Source organism: Empidonax traillii, unplaced genomic scaffold, assembly GCF_003031625.1.
Source record: "Empidonax traillii isolate 1590-97213 ecotype Southwest subspecies unplaced genomic scaffold, ASM303162v1 scaffold715:size483424, whole genome shotgun sequence".
NCBI lineage: Eukaryota > Metazoa > Chordata > Aves > Passeriformes > Tyrannidae > Empidonax > Empidonax traillii.
This window is the reverse complement of record NW_020955908.1, coordinates 63,251-75,604: the sequence shown is the minus strand read 5'-3', so window position 1 is coordinate 75,604 and position 12,354 is coordinate 63,251. Positions and strand designations below refer to the sequence as shown.

General features: G+C 43.4%; 1 protein-coding gene across 2 annotated transcripts; it reads right to left on the bottom strand.

Moving 5' to 3' along the window:
* Positions 1 to 321: 321 nt before the first annotated feature.
* On the bottom strand, positions 322 to 12,320 carry LYRM1 (LYR motif containing 1). 2 transcript variants are annotated; one of them, XM_027900194.1, is made up of 4 exons: positions 10,196 to 10,463; positions 5,140 to 5,298; positions 4,020 to 4,112; positions 322 to 2,441 (listed from the first exon to the last, which is right to left on the bottom strand). In XM_027900194.1, exons 2-4 carry the CDS (start codon positions 5,296 to 5,298, stop codon positions 2,325 to 2,327), a joined length of 369 nt encoding a protein of 122 aa, XP_027755995.1. In that variant the 5' UTR covers positions 10,196 to 10,463; the 3' UTR covers positions 322 to 2,324. The 2 variants fall into 2 exon arrangements, with proteins under 2 accessions (XP_027755995.1, XP_027755994.1); XM_027900193.1 differs by lacking the exon at positions 10,196 to 10,463 and adding an exon at positions 12,266 to 12,320 and having other exon boundaries at positions 587 to 2,441.
* Between the last annotated feature and the right edge of the window lie 34 nt (positions 12,321 to 12,354).

Sequence of the window (12,354 nt, the reverse complement as noted above, 5' to 3'; positions counted from 1 at the left end):
TAGTTAATAACTTCTCAAACGCTTATTTTGAAAAATCATTAGGCTTTCTAGCATTTTAAGGGATCTCAAATAATGTGATGCTGTCACTGCAGTTCAACTTGCTGGCTTCTCAGTTAAGCAGTAACTCATCTGAGTTATCAAGGCTACTTGATCCTTTTTAAAATTGCTTATTTGTGTTTTCCTTCAGTAGTAAGCTCAAACTCATATTGTTATTTCAATTTGGTGTAAATCTTCTGTAATTTTAGGGGTGTTCTTTTGAAATAATCTAAATCTTATGGTATGTGCTTAGGAAAGAGCTGTGATTATAACACAGACAGTAAATTCAGACTGCTCGTTTACAAAGCTGTTTATTCACCGGATGTGTCACAGCACCTTCATTAGCCACGTAAATTTTAACAATTCAAAAGATTCAAATGATAGTTTAATGGCAAAAAGGGAGTTTAGGCTTCCATTCAAACCTCTGCACATTTTGATTTGGCTCAGTTGACACATGCCTACACTGGTGTATCAGAGTGAGGGTAGGAAAAGACTGTATTTGGACTTCTTTCAGTGAAGGATTAAGCAGTGTGTTTAATCATGTTACTTCTTTACTCTCTCTATTCCATCCCCCTTTTCCTAGGCTAAAGGACTTTTCTGTCTTCCTGACAGCACTAAATTTGCAAAGATCCCACTGACAGGCAGAACAATAGCATTTTACCTATTACTTCCCACATGTGGCATTCCCAGGAAATAATTATATGGAAATAGATACCTTTGTGGACTGGAGCCATGAAGGGCAGTGAGAAATTGGGCCAGTCAGTACCTGTCATGCTGATTCACTCCTCTTATTGTTTCCTTGTACTTTCTCATCCGCTTGTACTTTTTTCACTCTTAGGAGTGCATTCCTGAGGGAGGGACTGTCAGTCTGTTCTGCACATGACCAGTTCTAACTTACTTTTCAGATCGACAAGAATATTTCTTTGTCATTGTCTAGTAGAACTTGGAGAGTTTAGGATGAGTTGGAGGCCTCAGGAGAGGAGATTTCACTGATTTCCCACTTTAATAGGAAATCATACACATTGCATTTTTAAAATTTGCTTTTTTTTGCCACTATTAACTTTAGGCTGGAATAGGTTTTCCTTAAAGCTCTGTAGACTGTGCTTAGGTAGTGTCCGGTACAGTGTGGCTCTTGTCCACAGCTTGGTCTCATTGGCACTTCCAACCTGAGGGATGAAAAGCTCCCCCAACTTCCCTGAAGAACAGCCTGGTAAAGTCAGAGGACTGAAAATGAGGCAAAATAATTGATAGCCAGTGAGAGGAAAATTAATTTCAATTCCATTCATGAGGCACCTGTGAAACAAAACTTTCAAACTTTGGAAACTTGTGGATACTTTCTTTTACTAAAGTTGGGGTTCTGTCCATAATCTAAGATTTAAAACCTCACCCTAAAGTTAAAATAATTGTTGAGAAAGTCCCCATGGTGATTATGCTGCAAGACTGACCATGTGAAAACACACAGGGAGGACACCAGAGCATCCTAAGCTTGTTCCCATAGCAATACTCTGAAGGGAGAGTTTTCAGTCAGTCCATACATGGCAACCCGAGGAACCCAACACTGGAATGTTTTACTCAGAGCTGTGTCATGGCATTCCAAACTTTGCATTTCACATCCACACCCTCTCCAAAGGAAGGGGGCAAAAAGCTGACTTGGAGGCTCCAGGCCATCCCTCTGCAGTTTGCAAAAGGGAAAAAGAAGTGGCACTTCAGTTGTGTCTTTGCTACTGCCCGTTCAGAAACAGAACTTCACAGGGGTACTACGAAACTGTAACATTTCCCCAGGGACAACAGGCAGAGCAGGGACAAGAGAGGAAGGAAAGCAGGTGCCTGATGCAGTCACTGTATTCCCACTTGCATTCAGAAGGTCTGGAGGCACTGCATCTGCTTGATTCTCCTGGACTTCCATAATTTTGACTGACCCTTGCACAAGGCACAGCTTTGAGTCACAGCTGAGCACACAGAATTCTCAAACCACCAGAGAACTCTGCTATAGATTAACAGAGTTTGAGAACCTCTGTAATTTGTCCTGATGTCAAAGTAATCTCTGTATCACACCTCACTTCTTGAAGAGTGTTACTTTTATTGATGAGTCAGTGGTTAAAAATTATATAAATAAATAATAGACCAACCTTATCCATCATATGCAATGTCTCAGTTGGCTTTTTGGCCTCAGGAAATGTGTGAGCAAGTGACCAGAACACCTCAGTTCACAGTTGTGCACACAAATCACTTGGACTGCAGTTCACAGCTTCAAGGATGTGATTACACATCACAGCTCAAGTGGTGGGTTATGAAACTTCATCATGGGATTTCAGGTAGATGGGCTTAGAAATCTTCCTCAACTTTTCCTGTTGTCGCAACGTCCGACCTTGTTTGTGGGCGAGACCCATAGGAGGCAGATGGATCTGGAAAAGAAAATCCCACCAGTTAGGAGCAAACTGGGAAGAAATAGGCAGCTTATATACAGACTAGCTGTCAATGAGATTTAAATAATTTCTTCACACTTTGGAGAGGGCAAGTGTGTTGTCTAAAGCCAGGTTATTAGATTTCTAGGAGGAGCACTGTCTAAGGAGGGATTAGTGGTATAAGTTTCAGGCCCTAAATGTTGTGTATTAAAATCCTATGTTTTAGACCTCGGTAACCTTGCTTTGCAGTTTGATATCAGACTGTAATGATAAAATACTTGTTGAAATAGGACTGCTGACAATGTTCCAGGACAGTAAGACCTAGATAATCCTAAAAATTCCTGAGTAGATGTCTTGAAGCACTGCGTGATTTATTCATACCTACTTAAGAAGTCACAAAATAACCCCAAAACTGTAGGTATTGAAAGCCTGCCTCCTTCTTGTCGTGATTATGTGTGCCACGTTAAAATGCACAATCAGTGTCATTGACTCCAAAGCTGAAGGAGCAGTAGGTGACAGGCTCTTCCTTTGATTGACAAAGTCTTTGTATTTCATAAGATTCTCTGTGGGAGTCGTGCAGCTGTAACCCCCTAAAGTGAGTGGAAAACGTAGGTGGTAGCAGTCAGATGTTATTGTTGCTGAGCCTGTCAGGCTGTAAGGTGGCTGTTTAGGTGCAAATAGTAGTAAAAGCACTGACTAGAGCAGGAGTAGAGATTTCTAGAATCTGAAAAATAATAATCATCCTGTTTGTCTGAGAGGGCTGATCTTTTGGGGTTTTGAAACCACTGCAGAGAACACATTTTAGGCCCATTTCTAGGAACAGTTTGCCAGGTGTGCTGTGTAGTTCTGTATACTGAAAGAGATGCTGACAGTGACCATATTTCAGGCAAGAATCTGATGAAGATACAATTTGCTTTTGACTGTGACTGCCTTGATAAGGGAACTGTAGATGTGAAAATATAAACTAATTAACAGGAGTAGAGAAGAAGCCTCTGGGGAGGGGCAGCATGAAGTACTACAGACAGAAGTGACTGGGCTGGGAGGAAACTGTATTGAGTGATGCAATAGGAGACACTGCTGCAACTTCCAGCATTTCAGTGATCTTGGATATGTTTTTCTCTAGGAAGAAGGGAAAAAAAGCAGTAACATAGACAAGTGTTTCCCTAGGACTTGATTTATGACCAGTAATGCAGGCTATAAAAATTATTGTATCTAGAGCAGATGTAATTAAGTATTTTTATTCTCTCATTCGTGTTTATTATTTGATTCCGTTACCATCTTTTTCTACATCTTTTGTTCAGACAAGACTGGCTAAATATTCACAGGCCTCCAGAGTTTGGCTCACACAACTTCATTTAGGCTTTGACTCCTTATTTTGAGAAGAAACTTGCCAGTTTACAGTGAAAGCAGATAGATGGAGAAGGTTTCAATGTACACTTGGCTCTGATTTAGCACACATTTAAATGCCAGCTCATCTAAAGGTGCAGTGCAGTGACAATGATGTAAACTCGTGGTTTCATCGTGCAGGGAGAGCTCAGGGGGTAACGCTGAAGACTTTGTGACTGGATTTGTACTCACAGGTCTCGGGTAGGGGATGTTGTAGTGCAGTCCAATTTCTATTCTTGCCTCGCATTCTTCTATGCACTGCTCAATCAGCTTTGGATCTGTTACCTAAGATCACACAAACAAATGTTTTGTCCAAGTTCAGCAATTAACACTTGGAAGCTCAAGTGTAAATGATGCACAGCCACGTGACTTTCTGTAGCTTGTTCTGGCAATCCCAAGGATACAAGGATTGTATTTTTCACATCCATAAAAGGTAACATCAGAATTCTCCTTGACTCAACAGCTCTGGGCGTGATGGCGCTGGATGTTAAGGCCCAGAGGCTGTCAGGACTGAGGCTAAAGGAGGAGTTTTTTACCCAAACATGGCATTTTCTCTGTAAAAAGACAATACACATTTAAACTACTAATACATCCATGAAAGAGCCACACTCACCCATCCGCCACTCTGTGAGGTAGCTTGAGGAGAAAGGAAAGACACTCCTTGGTGCACATTCTCTTATCATCCTACTCAGAAATTCCCTTTGAAGTCAGAAATGTGGTGTAAATTATGACTTAAATTAATTTTTTGACTTTGCATTACTTCAATTTAGTCCCAGACCAATATGGGCTATAAATAAATATTGTGATCTTGAATTACAAGAAGGACCTTTGATTACCGTGGAGTCTGCATCGACTCTTTCAAAAGGGGTTTGAAATTTCTTCCTTAAGAAAAAAATTAAAGTGCTTCTTTTAAAAGAAGTGCCAATAATTGCTGCTTTGAAAAGAAAAAAAGAAGCTGCTGAGCTCTGTTTGCCATTGCACGGGTAATGATACACTTAGCTAACTTTGTAAAGATCAAAAGCTGTTTCAATTACACAGGCAGTATCTTTGGAATTTAATTTTTCTTGGCACTTTTTTAGTGAAAAAAGACCTTTTAAATTCTACAGCAGTTAATGAAGAGCTGAAATGGTTTGACTTTTCTCAAGGATGAAATTTAAATTATAACCCAAATACACCCAAAGCATTTAAGGTGAGTAACATGTTGGGAACTCAGTTGTTATATTCGTATCTCAGCATCCAATCTCTCTGACAGTGCAAAGAACAAGAGGAAAGAAGCAAAGAGCAAGAAATTCCAAACTGCAAGGACACTCACATGTTTGTTTTTTCGGAATAACGTTCTGGCCTCATTTTTAATGTACTCTCTCTCTTTCACAGTCTCCTCTGTCTGTCCTGATGCCGATTGCCATTTTTTGGCTATTTGGAATATCTTGCGGTAAAGGCCGAGAACTTTTTGTCGAGTCGCTGGGGTCATCTGGAAAAGACAGCACAACCCCCCAAACATATGCATGAACATTTGAGTTGCTAACAGGCCAGCAAGCAGTGCGTGTTTTCACACCACTGAATTAGTTTAAAAATATTTCCATCGTCTAAAAATATGCTGAGCTGTATGAAAAAAAACCCTGAAATAGCTGTAAACAATAATTAGCTGTTGACAGCTGAAGACCCAGTCCAGCAAAGTCTTTAAACTGATACTTAAATCTGTCTCCATTCAAACAGCTTGAGCTCATGCTCAAAGTTAAGCACCTGGTTTAGTGCTCTGCTGAATCACAGGTCTGGTACAAGAATGCCTGGGTTCTGTTTCACTGCTGTTATGCAACAGACATTGGGCAAGTCACCGAAACTCTGAATGTCCCCCTTCCCGAGATGTTGTTGTACCAATGCTGACCCTATCTTTGCAAAGCATCTCGAAATCTGTGAACGAAATACGTGATAAACCCACCACGATACTGCTGAAAACCTGTGCAGGCTTCAGGGGCTGAGCAGCTTGTATGTGGTACCGTGACAGTAGGCAGTCATGATTCAGCTGGAGTTTGATGTGATGAAAAGGTGATGAAAGCTATTCTATCTAAGCACTGCAGGCCAGGCAGACTAACTGTGGATTTAGGAAAGTCCTGAATGTCTTGATTTTCGGAGAGCTGTGTACCTGCTGAGCCCACTGAATCAGCCTCCAGGTGTGATAAGAATATTTGTCAGAAGAGAATGAAATCCTATTCTTGTTTTATGTAATTGAGTATTTTATAATAGAAATGGTTACACTATTTCATGCTGGACCACAGATATCCCTGAGACAAATCCACTTCTGGAATAATAACATTTCTGACGTGGATTAAGTTAACAATGACTTCTGCTTTTGGGGCACCACAACCATCAGAGGCACTTCACTGTCCCAAAGGAAGATGCAGCAGCACTCCCAGGTAAGGGTATGGATGTAACGAGGAACAAGTGCCAGGGACAGGACACCATCTGACTGTCTCAGGATCCATTTGTCAACCTGGAGCTCTAATTACTGTGGCTGAATCTACCCTGAAATCAGACCTGTGTGCTGGGAAAGGCTCCTCCAGAGGCCAGTTTGGAGCAGAGTAATTCAGACAGCCTGAGCTGCCCTCTGGAGGGAGTGCTCCTTCCCTCTTTTCCTCCCACATGAGGAAAAGCTGCTTTCTAATACGTGCACCCAAACTACTGTGGGAAGTGTGGCAATGTGCTGTCGTCCACCTCTTTGCAGTCTGTGGCAATTCCTGTTTTTCTGGGTTGTGGAAGAGGGGCTTGAGCCAAAGTCTTCCCCGGCCATTCTGTTCTCAAGTGGCTGCCTCTGCCACAGTGACTGAGCAGAACGGGCCTCCTGTGGCTCCAGACACTCATCAGAGTTGGAATTCCTGATACTGATACTAACCTGAAGACAGGATTTGGCCCATAGTTCTTTATCGTAAAAAATCCCAAACTATTAGATCCTAGGCTTTTTTGTCTTAACTGCTGTTATGATCTGAAGACTTCCATGGTTTGATGATCTCTGTTTTTCTCTGGTTCGTAAGAGAGAACAATTTTATTTTGCTATTTGCATTTTAACATGTTTAGCTAATCGTATTTTTTCCCCCAGATGGAAAATTGTTCTTCCTACCCAGCAGAAAGTATTTCTAGTAAATGTTTATGGTATTTCTAGGAAACAAATATCCACAATAATATAACTAGGTAGTCCCAGCTCATCAGACACTCTGGAGTAAGTGCTTCAATTTATCCACTCTACAGCTCCACTTCAGGCAATGAAATTGGCCAGACACAAAACCACGGATGAACATATATCTGAAAAATCACTGCTTAGCCCTGCCCCGTGCATATTTTGTACAGAAAACAATCAGTTCAGGCTGACCAAGCACAAGCTGAGCCCCAAATCCTGGCCTCGCCCCTCTGCTTTTATCTGAAGGTGTCACCTTTGTGGAGCTGATAATACTCTTTGTTCCCTGCTGACAGCTCATAAAAGGCAGTACTGTGCTAGAAACTTTCACCTTAGGTTCTCATGTAATCCATAAAGAAAACAAGAGGAACAATGTTAGGGGAAAAAATGTTTAAAATGCAGGTTTCAGTTCTGATCTACACAGAGCATTTCCAAGGCCACAGCTTGGGACAGCACAAGCCCTTTGTTCAGAGCTGATCTCACCTTCTGCTCTTGGATTTTAAAGGTACCAAGAATCTCTTTATAAAGTTTAGAACCAACATTTTTTTCCCCCACTAGTTGTTCCACTCCCCCATCTAGAAGTTACTCTTTAACTTCTTTGTGTTGGAATTGCTTACAGGACTGTGTAGCCCCTCGTCTAGGCATGGGCTGCACTTCTGCATTCTTGCTCTCCTTCCCACATATGCTGGATGATGTAAAAGACATTAAGCAGCTATTCATGTACATTCAGAAACCAGCTGCTCCCAGGGCTGATTTAGTTGACAATTTCTAACAACACAGACCTGCTCAAAAGCCATTTCTGCAAAGGTACATAAATGTAGGTGTGAGGAGCCCTTTACAGATTGAGGACCCTTGTCTGTCATAGGAAACGATGAGAGCAAATAAGACAAAATTCAAAGCCTGGGTCAGATTCTGATCTGAGTGGGAGTATAAATAGAGAATAATTCCACTGAGAACAAAATTACTTCCAACTTGAAATGTTGTAAATGAGATTGGAATTTTTTCTCTGGTATAAACAGAGCCCACACTGACAGAAATGTAAGTGACGGTACAAGTCATGTATCAGGTGTAATTTCATCAAGTGACACTACTTTTATTAGTTTTGTGGGTGTGCAAAATGATTCTGAGTGGGATAGAAAGGAAGATAAGGAAGGCTTTCATGTCCTTGTAGTTACTCATCCTGCAACTTACATCTCTGGCATTTAAATCATAATTATATTTCACATCTCTGGAATGCTAAATGGATGTTACACCACTTTCCCACTAACACCCATCTTGTGGTAGTCACACCCATTGTTTAACTTCTACCACCCTTCATTTTATTGCAGAAGGCAGCCCACAGAGGTTAACCACAGGCGTTTCTTTCAGAAAGTACAGGGCTATTGTATTAGCTGAGCAAATTTCGGGTGTTTGCTGCCACAAACCAACCAGGAGAGGTCAAAGGTAGGTGTGTGGGCACAGATGTGTCACTGGGAAGAGCGGGAATCTGCAGCTGGTTTGGAGCCCCCTGTCAGAATCCGCGCTTTGGAAGGAAGCCAGGCACTGCCTTCCAAACAGGCAGGGCTGGATGCTGGGGCAGAGCCCGGCAGCTGGGCTGTATCGCCCTGGGATCTGCATACAAACCCCTCTTATCAACAGCACATCAAGCACCTGAAACATCCCATTGTATCCCAACTCGAAACGGAGATCTGAGCAGTTAATGAGTTACTGCCCGGTGAAGATGCAAACTTTTCTCACTGTTAATTAAAACAAACGATACTTAGACTATAAAATGCCCTGAGTTATTCATTCAGGAAACAAATACACGTTCCTTTGGATTTTTAGGTGGTTCACCCAAAAGTTCAATAATCTGAATAATCAGTGAAACATCAGTCTTCTTTTTGCTATTCACAGGCTTGTTTAGAATTTAAAAGTTTCTATAAAAAATAACAAAAGGAATCTGTCAGCTGCACTGTGAAATGACCCCAGTAGTGCAGTGTCAAAGCAAAGCCAGGACTGAAGGCAGGCTGCACCGAGCCTGACCACAGATGTGCAGGCAGCTCAATCCCACCTGCTTCCTAGTGAGGGATGCCTGGCTCCCACCGCCTGTCCAGCACTCTCCTGCTCTCTGCACAGTGCCTTTGCTGAAGTTTGAAGTCTATTTTATTTATCCCTTTCTTCTCAAGTCAAGCATTAGCTACTCACTTTAAACATAAAATCTGCCAGCAGTGAGTACATAGAGGATTTTAGAAAACAACAGGTGAAAGTAGTGGCACATGGAGAAAAAAAAAAGGATCTTTTAAAACAGTAGATCTCTTATTTTACGTGCCAGCTAACTGGGGCACGTGTTAGTAATGCACACGTTGTGCTGGTACTGAGAGGCTGTTTGCTCAGGGGAGGAGATGTTGGGGAAAAGAACTCTGCATGAAATAATTTGAAAAGGCTGCTTTGAACTTCTCAGATGTAAAATGTTTTATTTAGGAGCAACACACCTTTTCCTTGACAGCTGGCTTGCTCCCGGCAAGGAGTCCTGAAGGCACAGTGACAAACTGCTGGGCTGATTGCCTTCCAAATCAAGCTGTGGTCACATCCTTATGATGGGAATAAATGACAGAACACCATCATGTTCCACACAGGGTGTCCCTATGGCAGTCCAGCCTGTATGACCATCTACAGCCCCTCTTTGCTAATGTTTATTTAAAGAGATGCACAAAAATGCACATATCTGGCCTCTTTTTTTGAGAGCTAAACAATACCACTTAGCTGAAGGGTGACCTGCAGTCTCTCTCCCGCTGCTAATGCAGCAGATAATCAATCATTCCTTCCCCAGCTCTCCACAGCAACGAGAGGTCAGTAATCCATATTCATCTTTCCTGCAAGTCTGCCAAAATGAGTCTCCGGTTCCTAAGGCAGCCGTGGCTTTGGTCTATCGGTTCCTTGAGGGGCAGCAAGCGAGACAATGAGCTCCTGGGGCACAGAACTAAGAGGAGGGGTCACAGATTCCTGTGAGAGCTGGGCAGCTCATGTGCCTTCCAGCAATGCTAAGTTTCAAAGTTCCGTTTCCACAAAAGTAATTTTGTCTTTTTTTTTTGGCTCAAATCAAGGACTCGGTGGCCTGTGACAGCTGGCACCCTGCAAACACCGACCACACAGGGCTGCAGGATGTGCCTGGCAAAGTGAAAACTCCATCTGATTGTCATTCTCGATTGAACATTCATACCTTTTTTTTTAGGATTCAGCCAAAACCAAATCATAGTGAAACTTCAATCACAGCTAAAGTATTCCATCTCCACGTGGTGAAGAACAGACTAGAATGAAAGATCATATTCTTCCATAATGGTGTCACATTTCTGCCAGTGACAGAAGCCTGTAAATTTCAAGATATTCCCATCAAGGATTAATTTGACTCAGTTCTCACTGTTTCCATCTACAAGCTGCAATCAGAAATCTATGCATCTTCAGTGAAGAAGAATGAAGTTACTGAATCAATTTATTCAGTAAGGGTATCTGAAAGCAGGGTGACTTTCACAGGGTTTCTGCTGGCAAACTGATCTGAAACTCTGATCTGAAACCCCAATCGACACCTCTGAACCAGCCTCTCTAAGTCATTGAAGTCACACTGTTCATCAGCTGGGATAAGAACTCTGCCATTCTATCTGTGCCTCAGATTTTTGACTGAACTCGGATCTCTTTTAAGCTTTCTCTTACATATGGAGCAGTCTTTTGATCAGAAAAAGCAACTGGATGTAAAGAGAATATAATTAAATAGTAAAAGCAAGGACATGGATTTTATCACTGGTTTACCGTATCATTTTAAATAAGCCAATTCGCAGAAAATTAGGATTCTACAACATTCTTTTAATCTGAATAAATGAAAATCTAGTCCCTTTTGATCAGAGTTTTCATTCTTTTAGTCTGAGGTGGTCGAGGCATTATCTGGTTTTAGTAGGGCATACAGACTCTTTCCCTGGGAGTGCCTCCCATGCCATAGGAGCCTGAGGAAGACAAGAAATGCTGACTTAGACTTTGGAGAGGGGGAAGGGAAACAAATTGCTTTACTTATTTCTTAGCTTTCTCACAAAAAGCACACAGTGTCCAGGTAAACTCTAAAGCGGTATGAACTTGTCTCTTGTCCAACTGTCACTCATGTTTTTACACAGTTAGAATGGTTTTCTCCTCCTTTGTTTGTTCTCAATTACTTACAAGCAGTGAAAGAGGTTTTAATGCAGTGTGAGAAATACAGCAGAGAAAATGAAGTCTCAGCTATCCTTGGATGGCCTTGCTTATATAATATAGAAGCCTACAGAAATATAACAACGTGGACACAAACCCCAGTATAGATTTATGCACCTTATTCATACCTTGGCTTCCAGCCAACTGCAACTGAATGCATGAATAGAAATTATTTCCCAGCATTGGAAACACTCCCAAGCTTGAGAACAGGTATAAATATTAAGGCCAGCAGAGACACAAGCCTCCCTGCCCCTTTTCTTACTTCGTTCTGAGGGGTTACTCAGTAAAACTCATTGATGGACATGAGTTTTAGTCACTATTTGAGAACCATAGCAGGGCTGTGGGCTCAGAGAGCTGTGGGGAACAGAATCACTGAATCCAAGACCTCTGAGACCATCGAGTCCAGAACATGACCAGGTCAGCTAGACCATGGCACCGAGCGCTGCGTCCAGTCTTTCCTTTTCCTCCAGGGACGGTGACTCCACCACCTCTATGGGCAGCCCCTTCCAGTGCCTAATCACCCTTTACGTGCAGAAATTCTTCCTAATGTCCAACCTAAACCTCTCCTGGCACAACTTAAAGACTACGTCCTCTTGTCCTATTGGCACTGAACACTGTGGGCACTGAGGTCTGTGGGCACTGAACGCTGTGGGCTCTGAATGCTTAGGGCACTGAACGCTGTGGGCACCGAGGTCTGTGGGCACTTAATGCTTAGGGCACCGAGGTCTGTGGGTACTGAACGCTGTGGGCACCGAGGTCTGTGGGCATGGAACACTGTGGGCACTGCGCACTCTGGGCACCCAGCGCTGCCCGCCCCGGCCGCCCCCGCCAAGATGGCGCTCCGCCCCCACCGCGGCCCGGAGCCGCGCGGCCGCTGGGAGGCGCTGCAGGCGCGGGCTCCCTTGCGCCCCCCGGCGGCCGGGGCGACCCAGTCCCCGCAGCCGGGCGGAACCAACGCGCAAGCGCGGGGGGGGAGCGTGTGTCAGCCCCCCCCCAGGCACCCCCTCCCCTCCCTCCGCCCTCTCCGCATATTCGCCCCCCCCCCTCCCCGCTGTACCTTGGGGCAGCCGCGCCTCGGCCCCGCCCCCGCCGGGTCCCGCCGCTCTCCGGTGGGCGCCTGCACTGCCCTGCCCTGCCCTCACCGTG